Source organism: Coenobita brevimanus, chromosome 26, assembly GCF_032717465.1.
Source record: "Coenobita brevimanus isolate Jiangsu-jjx chromosome 26, ASM3271746v2, whole genome shotgun sequence".
NCBI lineage: Eukaryota > Metazoa > Arthropoda > Malacostraca > Decapoda > Coenobitidae > Coenobita > Coenobita brevimanus.
Genome location: NC_136979.1, coordinates 44,239,272 through 44,253,571, shown reverse-complemented (window position 1 = coordinate 44,253,571; position 14,300 = coordinate 44,239,272). Strand labels below are relative to the sequence as shown.

Genomic DNA, 14,300 nt, shown 5'->3' with positions numbered 1-14,300 from the left:
TTCTGGCTTTATCGGACTTTTTCCGATATATAGGGATGTAGTCTGGTAGTTCCTCGAGTCAGATAAGAGCGAATTCTGGTCTATTGAAGTCCATTATATCGAGGTTTTACTGTATACAGTAATCCCTGTACTTTCCGGACACCGCACTTACCAGACATTGTGGGACTGGACCTTCAGAACCCAAAAATGGCCAAAAAAAGAAAAAAATCTCCCCAAAATCCAAATTTTTCCCCACCCGTAATTTGAAATTGCCACGCGGCACCGAACAGCTGTTACACCATGGATCTTTCACCCCTTCTTTCCTCCCCCCCTCCCCTGTTAGGGTTGCCATTTGGCATTTTTCATTACCAAATGTGGGCCAATTTGGTAATGAAAAATTCATTTGGTAATGAATCAGAATAATGAATTACCAAATGGATTTTTCACGTGTATGATGATACACAGGATGGAGATGGTGGATTGTCTGCTCTCACTGATTAATCTGCTAGCCAACATAGCGTGCAAATAATCAACATTGTTAATTATAAGGAGAGTGATTACATGTATTTCCACTTGTATATATAATTAGTGAAGAATAAATGCTTCCTTTAAGAATTTGGCAATGAAAATTGAGGAGTTTGGTAATTTGGCCGAGTACAGATCTGGCAACCCGGTTCCCAGTTACTGCCTAACCTTCGTTCAGGGGAGACGTCCATCATAATCGATGCCGCACGTGCTCGATTTCTGTGAATAAACCACAGTACCTTGCCATTAGACCACGTGGGAATTTAGTGTTGAGCAGTATTATGAAATTAGAATTTAGAGCGCAAAGGATTAACTGTGGAGTGAGTGTGGAGTGCAGAGTGGCAGTTGAAACTGGTGTGGTTCAGTTAAGAAGAATGTGCAGTGTTAAACAATTATACCTCACAGTGCAATGAATTAAGTGTAGCACAACACGGGATTACTGTATGTGCTTCAAGAGCATTTTCACAACTACCAGAGCCTTAGAGAGTTAGAGGAGGTGGCCACAGATGTGCTGTAAGTACAATACAGTACCCTGTATGCTGCTAGGCCTAAGTATTTTGCATACTCACTTCTAATTCCTCATTCTGTGGTTCCTTTTCATTTATTTCATGCTTTATGTCCATTACTGGTGTGAATAGGGTCTTAACCCCTAAACCGCGGGGTTGTTTTGGCTTGACTTCCGTGTCCCGCAGGCATATTCGCGCTCCGACAGAGTCTCTAAAAATATTTACCAAAAATCAGTTATTAGTCCTACAATATTAAAATTACATATGCATATGGCACATACCTTCAGCTTTCTCCTGGGATGTTTGTTGAGCCTTCGTCAAGTACCATAGGACTTGTGGAGACCTCTAAAGTTGGGTAACGAAGTCTCCACTTTACACTTCCCGACAACCCGTAATATGATTACCACAGCCCGATATTATCACTAGAAACACTATTCTATGATTTTCAAATAGTTTGGAATCAAAAAGACCGCGTATGCCATATGACCTTCCTACTTGTGCTCGTTCGCCGCTGGTGTTCCGTCATTTCTATCTATCTATCTATTGCCAGACGCCATAATCCCGTAAGGGATGGCCACTGTCATTTATTATTCATAAAAACCCTCACACTTTATATTCCTATTACTATATAACACTTATATATATCTTCAGTCTTTATCGGTTTCCTTCAGTAATAGCAGTTTATTGTCACTGTAGGCAATCAATTTCTCTTTCAGTAAAATACATATAGAGAGAGTGTTTCACTTTCACTATCATAACTTCAAGTATTTGTACTCATATTCATATATTAATAATTATTTACATTTCTATTTACATTTTCTATTGTATTTTCAATATTTACACTTCTGTTTTACTTACACTATGTAATGCACTGTCACTTGCAGTAACTTATAAAACTATATTACACTGTTCCATTATATTTACATCCACTGCTTGCACTTGCTATTTACACATTATCTACATTTTCCACTTGCACTTTTAGAACTGCTTCAGGCTGTGGTAATCAAAGAAACAGGTAACGCAGAGGGGAACCTGGCACTCAGCGCACTGCCAAGAGGTGCGTTTGTGCTCAGGTGTGCATCGGGTGGTATGTGCACACACCTGGCACCTGCGGATCGCAGCCTTCCTCTTGGTTGTGGCAGACATTTGCACCAGTCTGTGCCGATCCATGTATGCCCTCTGCTCAAGTCTGTCGGGAAGTCTTACTGCATGCCGCCTTGGACCTGCTGCTGTCACCCTACCATATCTTTCAAGCAGCTGCTGAACACAAGTCCTGGCAAACAACCTCAGGGAGGACTTGGGTGGCTTTACCTTCATCTCGTACAGGATGAAGCATTCAGCATCGTCATGTCTATGAGATGCAGAAAAACTTTCCTGTACCACCTAGTGTTCTTCCCGAGGCAATCTATTTCTCCAGTCATCATGTCGGACTTGTCCATGTGCCGCATGTTGATATTATAGTCTATGACAGCATCAGGTTTCCTCACAGGTTCGCCTGTCCTACAGTCGACCTTCCCACTGTCTTTCATTTCCCCCTTGTACGGTGGTGAGCATGTGCACGACCCTCCTGTTATGCCACCGTATTGCCAGCATCTTCTCAGACTTTAGTAGGTGCACGTCTCCTCGCTGCGAGTTTCCTGCCTCTGGGAATTTGGGGAAGTGGGCACGATTGCTCTTCACAGTGCCACAGGAGCCGATGCCATGCTCTAAAAGATATTTAGCAAGTTTCGGTACTGTATAATAATTGTCAGTATACAGCACATGATTCCCACCAAAATATCTTTCAAGCAGCACTTTCACTACAAAGCCTGAGAAGCCAAGGGGGGGTGTTTTGTCCAGATCGACAGTGCTGGCTGAATAAATGACGAAGTCAAGGATGTACCCCGTCTTACAGTCGAACAGTACAAAGAACTTGATCCCAAAGCGATAGCGTTTGCTTGGAATGTGCTGTACAAACCTAAGACGTCCTCTGAACAAAACCAAGGATTCGTCTATGACAACCTTCTGAAAGGGGTGGAAGAATGACAAACATCCTTCATTCTGCTCAGAATCTCCCAAATCTTCCAGAGTGGGTCGGTTTGGGAAGGTACATCGTTGTTGGCGAAGTGCAGGTTTCCCATGATGTTCCGGAAGCAATCTCTGGCCATGTACTTATTGAAGGTGGGTGAGGGTAGTAAGGGGTCCATAGACCAGTATTCTTCTAACTCATGCTTCTTTGAGTGTGGCATGAGAAGCATGAGGGCGAAGAACACATACAGCTCCTGCACTCCCAGCACGGTCCACTGTTGCATCTTCGCTGCACTTGCAGGACGTTGTGATTCGTACCTGTTTGTCTCATCACATATGTGCTGCATGACTTCGTCATCGTGGAAAGCCAAAAGGAAGTCCACACACTCAGCATCCTCGTCAAGAATGAGGGCAGGCTGTATCCCTGTGGAACTCTCGTCAAAATTAAGATGTTCAGGGACGAAATCGGAACCTTCCATCCACACGAAGGCGTCCAGGATTCCCTGTTGTGGCAGTGTAGGGTGGGTGAGGGTGGAGGGTGGCTGTGAGACAGAATGGGCTGTTTCAAGGTCACTCGCACTGACCCTAGGTTGCCGAGTAGCACTAGCAGCCCTTACTCTACTTGCTACTCTACTTTTACGTGTCAGGGATTTACCTCATCCCCTATGGCCTGCCTTCACTGTAGGTGCTGATGGCGACTCTGACGACGAAGACTCAGGAGAAAATTCCGCTGAAGATGAGAAAGAAATTAGCGTAGTGGGGCTGGGGGAGCAGGGAGGTGATTCACCTCGGGATTCATGGCGGGCTGGGTCATACAGGGCCATTGTTCCGGGGCTAACCCACCGCCTTTTCACTCCCTCCCCAAATTTCTTCCCTGGCTGCACTAAGGGCTCCTTTCCTTTGGAGCTAGGGATAACTTGGGACACTGAAGCACTCACACTAGAAGTTTCTGTCATGATTTCCTCCCCAGGCTCATCACATGATTCACCCAAAGGATCAAAGTCACTATCCATCATTATCATTGATAATTCAGCAAGTTCACGTTCCACTGCTGAGTCATTTCCTGCTTCCCCCACGAGTTTCTCTAGGGGTTGAGGTCACAGGGCCCTTTGCAATGGGGGCAGAAGCGGTGGAAATGGCGAGGCGCGAGTGCGACATGGTTTGACCTCAGAGGACGACAAGGAACTGAATGATGCAGTGTATATGGGCAGGCAAGGGTTGACAATGACAACAGGGTGACAGCTGCTAACTTACATGCTAAGAAATGACTGGCAGGAAATCTCGACAATACATGAAAAAATAGGTAGTTCCCTTCCTTTCTTATATATATTTTTATTACGAGAATAGATTATACGGCATATTTCAAAGGGGAAATCACCATGGGAAATTAGTGAACGAGTGCACGTGAGGTGTTGTCAGGTGATAATTAGCCAATTCCAGGTGTATAGCACTATCACTTACCTTGTTTCTTTTTTGTATAAGAATAGGGCATAGGGCTTATTTCAATGGATGAAATCAGTGGAAAATTCTGGGGAAGATTTGCTCGGCGCAGCGCAGCCAGGCAGGCGAGAGGAGAGGGTAAGGGAGGGGAGTCAGGAACAGGGAAAAATGGCTAAATTGTCAAAAAAGGATAGGAGTACAGATGAGATTTGGAGTGCTGACTAGTGTTGGACATTGGCAGTACTGACAGATGATACAAGCCACCACTTATAAGCCCGGGAGAATTCAAAATAACACAGAATCACAAAAGTGAAGCCCCGCGGTATGATCCATTGCGCCCGAGCGTCACGAAAGTGATCCCTCCGTGGTTAAGAGGTTAAATAGGTTTAAATAAGTGCTATGCATGCCTGGTAAGGAGTTATTTAGGTGGCTTTCAAAGTTAGACTGGGTAAGGGTCCATAAGTACCAGTCCAGCAGTCAAAGGCCCACTATCCGGACATGCCTTTGGCTCTATTACATTGGATAGTGGAGGGATTACTGTATATATATTATACAATAATTTATTTATAACTTTTGAGAAAGAATGGCAAATGTCGTAAGTTTCCCAGGCATACTGCGGGTTTCATAATAAGGCTCCACAGGGACCATGGCGCTCGTCAATTACAAGTTGGGGACCAGTGCCAATGTTATGGATACAAACTATAAATTGCAACTCAGACTTATGATTCAATATACAAAGCAACTTCCTAGGGAGGAGATGCTACACAGCTCAATTTTCCAACCAGGATACAACTATGCAACACATTTAGCTTCTGTTTAGTATACATCCTTACTAAACAAACACAATACTATAGATGACATACTACAGTATACTGGAGTCTTACGTAATAAAGCACATGAAATTCAAATGATTTATACTGACCTTGAAGATGGCATTCTCTCTACTGTCAAGTAAATATACTGTATCTTGGAATAATATATACTACACATCAGTTTATATTTATCATCACATTTCCCAAGCAGTGCCAAGGGTGAATTCTCCATCCCAAGTTAAAAAAGCCACTTGTAAGTAGAAAAAAAATTAGGAGAGAATATTCTGCTAAAGAATGTCACCAAACTGAACAGATTAATATACATACAAATAATGGATCCAAACAAATACAGGTACCTTGTTCAGGTCAACAGTGCCATCCGGGGCTCTCTGGAGCAGGTTAACAAAGCGTTTTGTGAGAAGACCCAGGGAGGTGTCGTAACGAGATGTCTTGCTCGGGGACGGTGCTGGGGCTACAGCTGAATAAAAGATCACTTAAAATAAGCCCCAAGAATGTGCACACGTACATTATACACACACACACACAATAGGCAATAGATAGATAGATAGATATATATATATATATATATATAGATAGATAGATATAGATAGATAGATAGATAGATTGACAGATAGACAGATAGATATACAGTGGTCCCTCACGCTTAGTGATTTAATTAGTCTGGAGAAACCATCACCAAATACAAAATCGCTAAATGCAAAGTGTACTTTATCTATCCATCCATCATCCAATCTTACATTGCCCCACGAGGAGCTTAGGAGCCCGGCGCTAGGCAGTTGGTCCTGACATTTAGGATGAGAGTGTACTTTATATGGGAAAAATATCAGTTAGTTGTGCCCATCCTCCAAAGTCACCCTTTTTACCCCTGATTTCCTACTTTATGTGCTGAAAATGATACACAGTGTATTAGCAGTAAGTTATACAGATACAGTACAGTATGAATGTACATATACTCACCAGCGAAAAACACCAAATGCTCAGCACTGTGAGAGAAAAAAAGTACCCAAGGTAGCCAGGCCCTTATAACAATGGCGGTCTGGTGGCACACAGGCAAGGCATTTCATGCCCCACATCTCTAAATGCATAAGACAATCACTAAATGCGCGCACTAGTACCTTTTCTAATCATCAGCTATACAAGAAAATCATTAACTTGAAACACGCTAAACGCGATGGATCACTGTATGTATATGTATGTATACTGTATATATACGGTATATATGCATACATATATATATATAATGTATATATGAATATAAATATACTGTATATGAGGCCTCTGGTGCTACAGGGGTGTAACCCCCAAATCACAGTTTTGAGTAATTGAAGAGTAAAGTTTAAGAAGAGGTACATAATGTATTTTAAGTAAAAAGATCTTAAGTTATATATCACTATAATCGTCTGCCTGAGAACATTTCGAAATGCATGTTTGTTTGTTCATTTGTTTTTTTAATCCTATCCCAAAGGCCCCCCCCCCCTCCTCAAACATTTTCATGACAAACTATAACAATTTTTAGTAAACATACTACTAGGATAGTAACCTGCGCAAAGTTCATTATCCTACGATGAATAGTGAGTTTTATATAAAATTTTAAATTTTGTTTTAATGTGTTTTTTTCTTTTCGCAACCTGTAAAAATGTACATAAGAAAGATAATGATTTGAAACATCTTGTATAATTAAGTTACATAACATTCCAATGATGCCATTGTGGATGAGTGGATTGAGGGGGGGGTGGGGGTCCTAGTAGTCAAGGATGTCATCCAGGTCGGACTCGTCACCCTCCCGGTCACGCCCTCTTCCTCCTGGTGCTTGAATGTCACTGCAGAATCCCACGTATTCTGGTGCTATGAATTTACACAGTTCCTTAAGATCATTCAGTTTCTCAGGTTTGAGGGGAACACCATTGGGATATTTTGGTGGCAATGGAATACTAGGCAAAATAAAGGTGGATGGGTCATAGTTCATTCCTCAACCCTTCTGGAGCTTGATGGAAACTGGCTCACAAAAACCATATCCAGCCTTCACTATGATTCTCATTTTATAGCCACTGTGCCTGATGCCATAATCCCCTAAGGGGTGGCCATTTGACAGTTAATTGTTTTACAGGGAGGGGCACTAACCCTCCATGATTTTGCTATGTGTCTCAGGGAAAGAGAAAACAAACATTAATGAGTATATAACCTATGAAAAACATTAGCAGGAGGACACTGCAAAAAATTACACAAAAAGAGGTGATATAGACATAAGGAAAGTCAGTTTCCCAAATAGGGCAACTGATTAGTGGAATGCACTACCGAATAAAACAGTGTGTGCTAAAACAATTCATAAATTTAAGGATATGTATGATAACAGTGATTTAATACACGGGACAGTACAAGCTTCACTTGTTCTTGTTAAGATACAGTTAGGCAAGAACAATTAGGTAAGCACACACACACACACACACAAAATTCATCTATATATATATATATATATATATATATATATACACACACACACAACCTATTCTTCTACGGACTAATACATATAAATTACAATCTAGTCTTCTACAGACCAACAGATATCAAATAGAGGTAGTCGGGCCACCAAAACAGGCAATGTCACCACCAAACCAGGGTAACTGTCTGTTAGAGGGAATGTTATGCACATAAGGATTTGTAGAAGACAAACTTAATCTTCTACAGTTTGTTCCCTGTGCAAGTTTTATCTAGCCCTAAACCCTTCACTGTTGGCTATCTTCCCAATGCCCTCTCCCTCCTACTCCAGGTTACTCCTGAGCATGGACGCAGTTGCACCTGTGTAGTTGATCGAACAGCAGGAACCAACAGGTAGCTGACATGTACAGTACAATGCAACTCGACATTTCTGTCAAGCAACAGATGACCTAACAAGGTTAGGTTAGATATGGACACTTTATCACATCCCTTGCTGCTGCCAACAGACAAGGGAGAAAACAAAATTGTCCAATGCAAAGTACTGTATATAATTCAGAGCATAAGAAAACTAGAGGAAATAAAACACCCTTGTTCCCCACCACCATAAACAGTATTCACTGCGAACAAGAACAAACAATGACAACTGCAAGAGGTTTACTGGCCCACATAGCTCCTATCTAAGGGTGACTCAACTACTGCACTAGTATCAACCCATGGCATCCGGGTGTCATGTATACATGACAGCCCAGGGACATCCAGGCGGCATGTATACATCATCTAGTGTTTCATGGCATTGTTTGAATATTCCGCGGGTTATTTCCACCGCCCGCAGCCACTTATAACCCTCCTGCATGCACCCAAGTCACGGTCCAGTTACCTGTTTACCTCCGTAATGGATAGACCTACGCAAAAATTTTCCCTCTGTCCGGACCCTCAGTTAAGCGCCCACAGCCGCTGACTTAAACACTAATGAAATCCAAAGGCCAGAAAAGACCTTAGTCATAGTGCGATAGGGATAGAACTCGAGGGGACATTATTACCCACTGCGGGTGGAGAAAGTGACTCTTCCTTTGAGGAAAGCAACATCACCATGATGAGTGTCAATATTTGTGTGTCAGATCTTTCCTCTTCCTTCTACCTTCAAGTGACTTTATACTCCCTCTTCTGTCTTTCTATCCTCCTCCTGCCTATGGGTGACTCCACACTAAGGACAAGCCAAATGGTTTCCTGTACACCAGAAAAACATTTACTATGCTGGGTGGTAACCATATAAGCAAATAATGGTACCTGATGGTTTAGTGGGTAATTAAGGTGCTCCAATCAGATTGAGCCTGTGTAGGTTTATATCCAAGGGGCGGATGGGGTTTATTGCTCACGTAATGCCACTCAGGGATGAATGAAGAACATGTCAGGACCAACTTGCCTAGCCCCAGGTTCTTACGCTCCTCATGGGGAGGCATAGGACTGGATGATGGATGGATAGATGAGTAGGGTAGATCATGTGTGTCCTCCACTGTGCGCCCATCATTTCCCCCTGTACATTCATCTGCCGTTTCCAAAAACGGGGATGGTTCAGAGGATATCGACGATATTGGAAAGGGAGATACTAGCACAGATGAGGAGATGGAAGAGGAGGTAGGGAATGGAGAAAAGGAGGAGAAAGCACCATAGGGCACACCTGGCACCAGTGCTCTGTGTATATTTATGTGAATAATGGAAGCAAAAAGTTTGTTTCATGATCAGATCAGTGCCTTATTTTCTACTGAAAATTTTTGTGTGCATTCATAATTATTATGATGTAAAAATACATATCACAGGAAAAAAATTCTGTTATAGTGGAAATTATAGTGGATTATGGATAGTACATGGATAACTACTTTGTTCACAATATTATCATTTAGGTTTTATGAAGTAGTTGTAGTAGTACTGGTGGTGGTAGTACTAGTAATAGTACTAATAATTGTAGTAGTAGTAGTAGTATTTGTAGTAATACCCAGACTTCTAGTGGCACAGCAGTGCTAGAATTGGGCAACAGTACAAGCCAAACATACTTGTGTTTGTGTGTGTGTGTGTGTGGGGGGGGGGGCGCACAAGGCACTGGTAGAGGCATGACGGTGCGGTGGTGAGGCGAGAAGGCATATGTGGCTCATGGTAAGCTGAGCCAGCCTGCCTCCAGGTCGGTGCTACAGTAACCATACTCATGCCGCACTTCCGAAAAACCTACAATGAAATGGTGTTTGTGGTTGACTGCAGTCTTCTGAAAGTGTTATTATTGTGGAGGGCTAGTATAAGCCTTAACTGTGCCACCGCATCACAGCCACGCATATGGACACGTGCAAAAAAAAAAAACACAAATTGCCCCAATTCCCCATTTTCTCTCTGACTATGTGCATTTCATGGATAATCTGAGGCCATCAGCTTGAAGTCAAAGGATTGGTGAATATTATGACACTTACTTTACTATGCCCTGCTGGTAGAAGGGTCAGGGGAAATATATGCCAGATGCCATGGGTTAAGGTCCATAAAGTTCTCCCCCACCCACCAAACCACTTGAAATTGGTAGGAATAAATGAGGTGGAACACCATTCCACAAGGAAATTTTTTGAGGAAATGCTAATGGGCATACACCATAGTCCTATACTAGAACATGACAAGTGAAGATCTTAACAGTGAAGGGGTGATGCTGAATGGAAAAGATCCTATGCAATGTGGACAAGTGCGAACTAACGCAGTTTCTCATGAACTCATCAAGTGTGCAAGATGGCCTGTAACTTGAAAAGTTTTTAACATGAAATTAACTAAAAATTACGAAGGTCAAATATCTACAAATCAACAGTGAACACATGAACACTGATAGAAACTAAAATACCACTGTTCCAAGTGACTGAAGTGAATATGATTATTAATACCACTGTCATTAAGTGCATTAGTTGGTGAGAATATTAAACAAATTATGTAGCCAATGGTTCAGCCACAGTCACAGTAAACAATTCACTGGAGGTAGTAAAGTGTCAAAGAGTAATCCAGATTCCATCCATCCATCCATCATCCAATCCTACATTGCCCCATGAGGAACATAGGAGCCCGGGGCTAGGCAGTTGGTCTCGACATTTAAGATGAGAGTGACCAGCCTCACTCATCCCTGAGTGGCATTACATGAGCAATCAACCCCAACCATCCCTTGGATATAAACCTTCACCGGCTCAATCCGACTGGAGTGCAATAAATACCCACTAAACAACCAGGTGCCAAAATTTGGCTATATGGTTACCACCCAGCATAGTAAATGGTTTCCTAGTGTACAGGAAACCATTTGGCTTGTCACTCAGTGTAGTGTCACCCACAGACAAAAGGAAAAGGAAAGAATGAAGGAAATAAAGACAGAAGAGGGAGTGTAAAGTCACCTGTAGGCAGAGGGACAAGGAAAGAAAGAAGGAAAGAAAGACAGAAGAGGATGGAAGGAAAGAAGGATGGAAGATAAGAAAGGGAAGACACCCGAGAGCAGCACTACATCGAGTGAGTGGATGGTGAGCACTCCCACCTACCACAAATTGCCCTCACCTACCTCAAATCCACATCTCAAGTCCATATAATAGGTGATACACAAGGCTCCATTGCACACTTGGCATTTATCCCGCACAACACACTAACATTCTCTAGCACATTAGCTGGATAATTTTAAAACTGTCACTGTAGTAGTAATAGTAGTTGTTCCCTAGGTAGTACGGCCAAACAGCCCAGAGTCCATAAGGAAGGCAATGGCCAAGACCAGGCTTTCCCACAGAGCTCCCAAGGAGTGTATTGTGTGTTGTTGGCATAGGTGATTGTGTGCAATGCAGTCATCCATAATGTGCTTAATAGTATGGGGTGCTGTGTTGCATCCTGGACAGCCATCAACAACAAAGTCATCCAGCCTCTTCTGATAACTTAAGATGGCTGGATAATGACCACATCTCAGCCTGGCCAGGTGGACCCTGTCCTCACGAAGGAGATAGGATTCAGAAGGGTGGATATCGGGAGGCCGTGCATGCAGCTGTGTGTTGTCTTTAAGTGACTGAATGGAGTGGCGAGTGATTTGAGTATGGATATGCTTCTGGAAGCTGGTCTGAGGCAGGCGAGGGAGGAGATGACAGTACTTTTGTATTATATCGTGTGTTGGGTGTTGTTTTGACGTTCCTTGGTGTGTGAGGATGTGCTGCCAGCCTGCCATGTAGTGCAGTGGATGGTGTGGGTTTGTGGAGGATGCAGCAAGAAATAGGGTGCCTCTCATGTCTAGAATATCCTTGACTTTGAGGACTTTGGTCTGTTGGTATAGGTGGTCTGTGGGTGTAGTAGCTGTGCAGCCTGTGATTATTATTAGGGCCTTGGTCTGTATGGTCTGTAGAGTGGTGTAGTGTGTTCTAGTAATGTTAGAAGCCCAAGCAAGGCTTGCATAATTCATCACTGAAAGTACAGTATACATTGTTTGTATACTGTGGTGGTGGTTTCTCTGTTGTGTCCAAATGTTGTATGGGCAAGTGACCTCACGGCACTGAGTCTTGTTAATTTATCTTTAATGTTTGTGATGTGTTGCTTAAGTGATGTTGATGTATGTTACACCAAGGATTTTGTGTGTGTGTGTGTGTGTGTGTGTGTGTGTGTGTGTGTGTGTGTGTGTGTGTGTGTGTGTGTGTGAGAGAGAGAGAGAGAAGGGTCACTGCAGATTTGGCTGGGGCTATTTCGAGCATGTTTGTGGTGAACCATTCATGCATTGTGTTGAGGTAAGGTTGGAAGATGGGTGTGGCTGTGTCTGCATTTTGGTGTATACACATAAGTGTTATGTCGTCTGCATAGGAAGCTATGTGTATCTGTGGTGTGTGGGGTGTTGTATGTTGTGCATGTATAGGTTAAAGAATGCAGAGGACAAAACAGATCCTTGGGGGACACCCTTTGAGAAGTTTCTGATGTTAGAAGACTGACCGGCAAATGTTACATGTGAACATCTGCCTGCTAAGTAGTTTGCCAGCTATCTTTTTGTGTTATTGTGCATGTTTTTGTTGAATACAGTATTTTATGTATCACAGTGACAGTTTTTCACAAAACTGTCACTGTTGACGTCAGTGGCGTAACAAGATATTACGGTGTAATGCCTTGAATAAATTGCTAAAGAGATGCTACAAAGCCCCCTACACCACTCAGAATACAGAGTTCTGGCCCACTTGCTCATAGGGTTAGGAGGCATTACAACTGCTGGTGAGGTGTGCCTCATGCGGTGCCACCAATATGATTGGGCGGTCGCGCTGCCTGGTTATACAAACATCCCACAATCCTCTCCCTATCCCCCAAAAGTATGATGGTGGCTGCCATCCACTGGGTTCATATTTCAGATGAACCTGGGGCTACTACTACTACTACCACTACCATAAAACCTCTTCCTCACTCTCTCATTTGTGCATATGATATTACAATTCTCCTACTTGTTATTTTGAGCAATCCTTAGAAATTTCTGAAATGTTATTCATGTAATCCTTATTGATATATACATGATTAAATAACATTACACTCAACCCCCTGCTATCACGCGTTCAGCTATCACGCTTATCTGCTATCTCACACACATCACGTGCACAACCATACATGCTATCATGCACCCCAAGACCGCTTTCACGCGTCAAGTTTGAAGACAGGCTAAGCGAAACTTATTCACACGAGGTTTGCAGAGGATATGATGGTTAATCGGAACGGTAACGTGGTAAAATTCCCGATTATAGCACGGGCATTTGGAACGCACCTGAACGGATTCCTGCCGAGGACACAACGGGCAAAACAGTGACCCAAACCCATTCGGCTCGAAAAAATATATCGTACTACAGCATTGAAATTTAGCCTAACACTGAATACTTATTAATACTGTATTTTAGAATAAATATCAATCGTTTTGAAACCCTTATAAAGCGTTAATATTTCTTATGCCGAAAAAACTGTGATGTCGATAAAGTAATTACGTGTTTACAACCGAGACGGGGCTCTGACGACAGCGTGAGGAACGTGTATGATAGCATCCAAGTTTTGTTCCACTTAAATGTTCCTCAGCCATTCCTGATATAAGGTACCATATGATACCCCCTTTAGCTGTGGACACTAAAGAAATGGAGACAGCCAAAGAGATCTGGCAGCAACTAAGCCACTCCCAAGCCTCGGAACCCATCAAACCACCCAAGCCGTAATCCTTATAAAAGTTTGATGGCCTTTTATGTTGTTTATTTATTCATTATACTGTTATTATTAATATGATGATGCTTTATTTCACGTTAGAGGAGAGATCAGCAGGAAATCGTAGGCATAAAGTGGTTAAAAGTTAGAAAAATGGGCCACCGAAAAACCAATTAGAAATTTTCCCATTGATTGTTCAGTTCAGCTATCACGCGCATTTCCTGTGACCAATTAGGCGCGATAGCAGAGGGTTGAGTGTAAACAGTATGATAAAGACTACAAAAATAAATCACCAAGGAAGAACTACTAGAAAGCCATATACTAGTAAAATTATGTGCCCTACTCCACATGGCTTTGGAGATGAAGTCATTTTCTGGCATGT

General features: G+C 42.6%; 1 protein-coding gene across 1 annotated transcript in view; it reads right to left on the bottom strand.

The window, feature by feature from the left end:
* Positions 1 to 14,300, bottom strand: part of LOC145394206 (transcription factor E2F3-like) — a 114,457-nt gene that overhangs the window by 94,072 nt on the left and 6,085 nt on the right. The window contains exon 3 of the mRNA XM_080268195.1: positions 5,626 to 5,747. Within this exon, the coding sequence (XP_080124321.1) occupies positions 5,626 to 5,747 (122 nt within the window). The remainder of the gene's footprint in view (positions 1 to 5,625; positions 5,748 to 14,300) is intronic.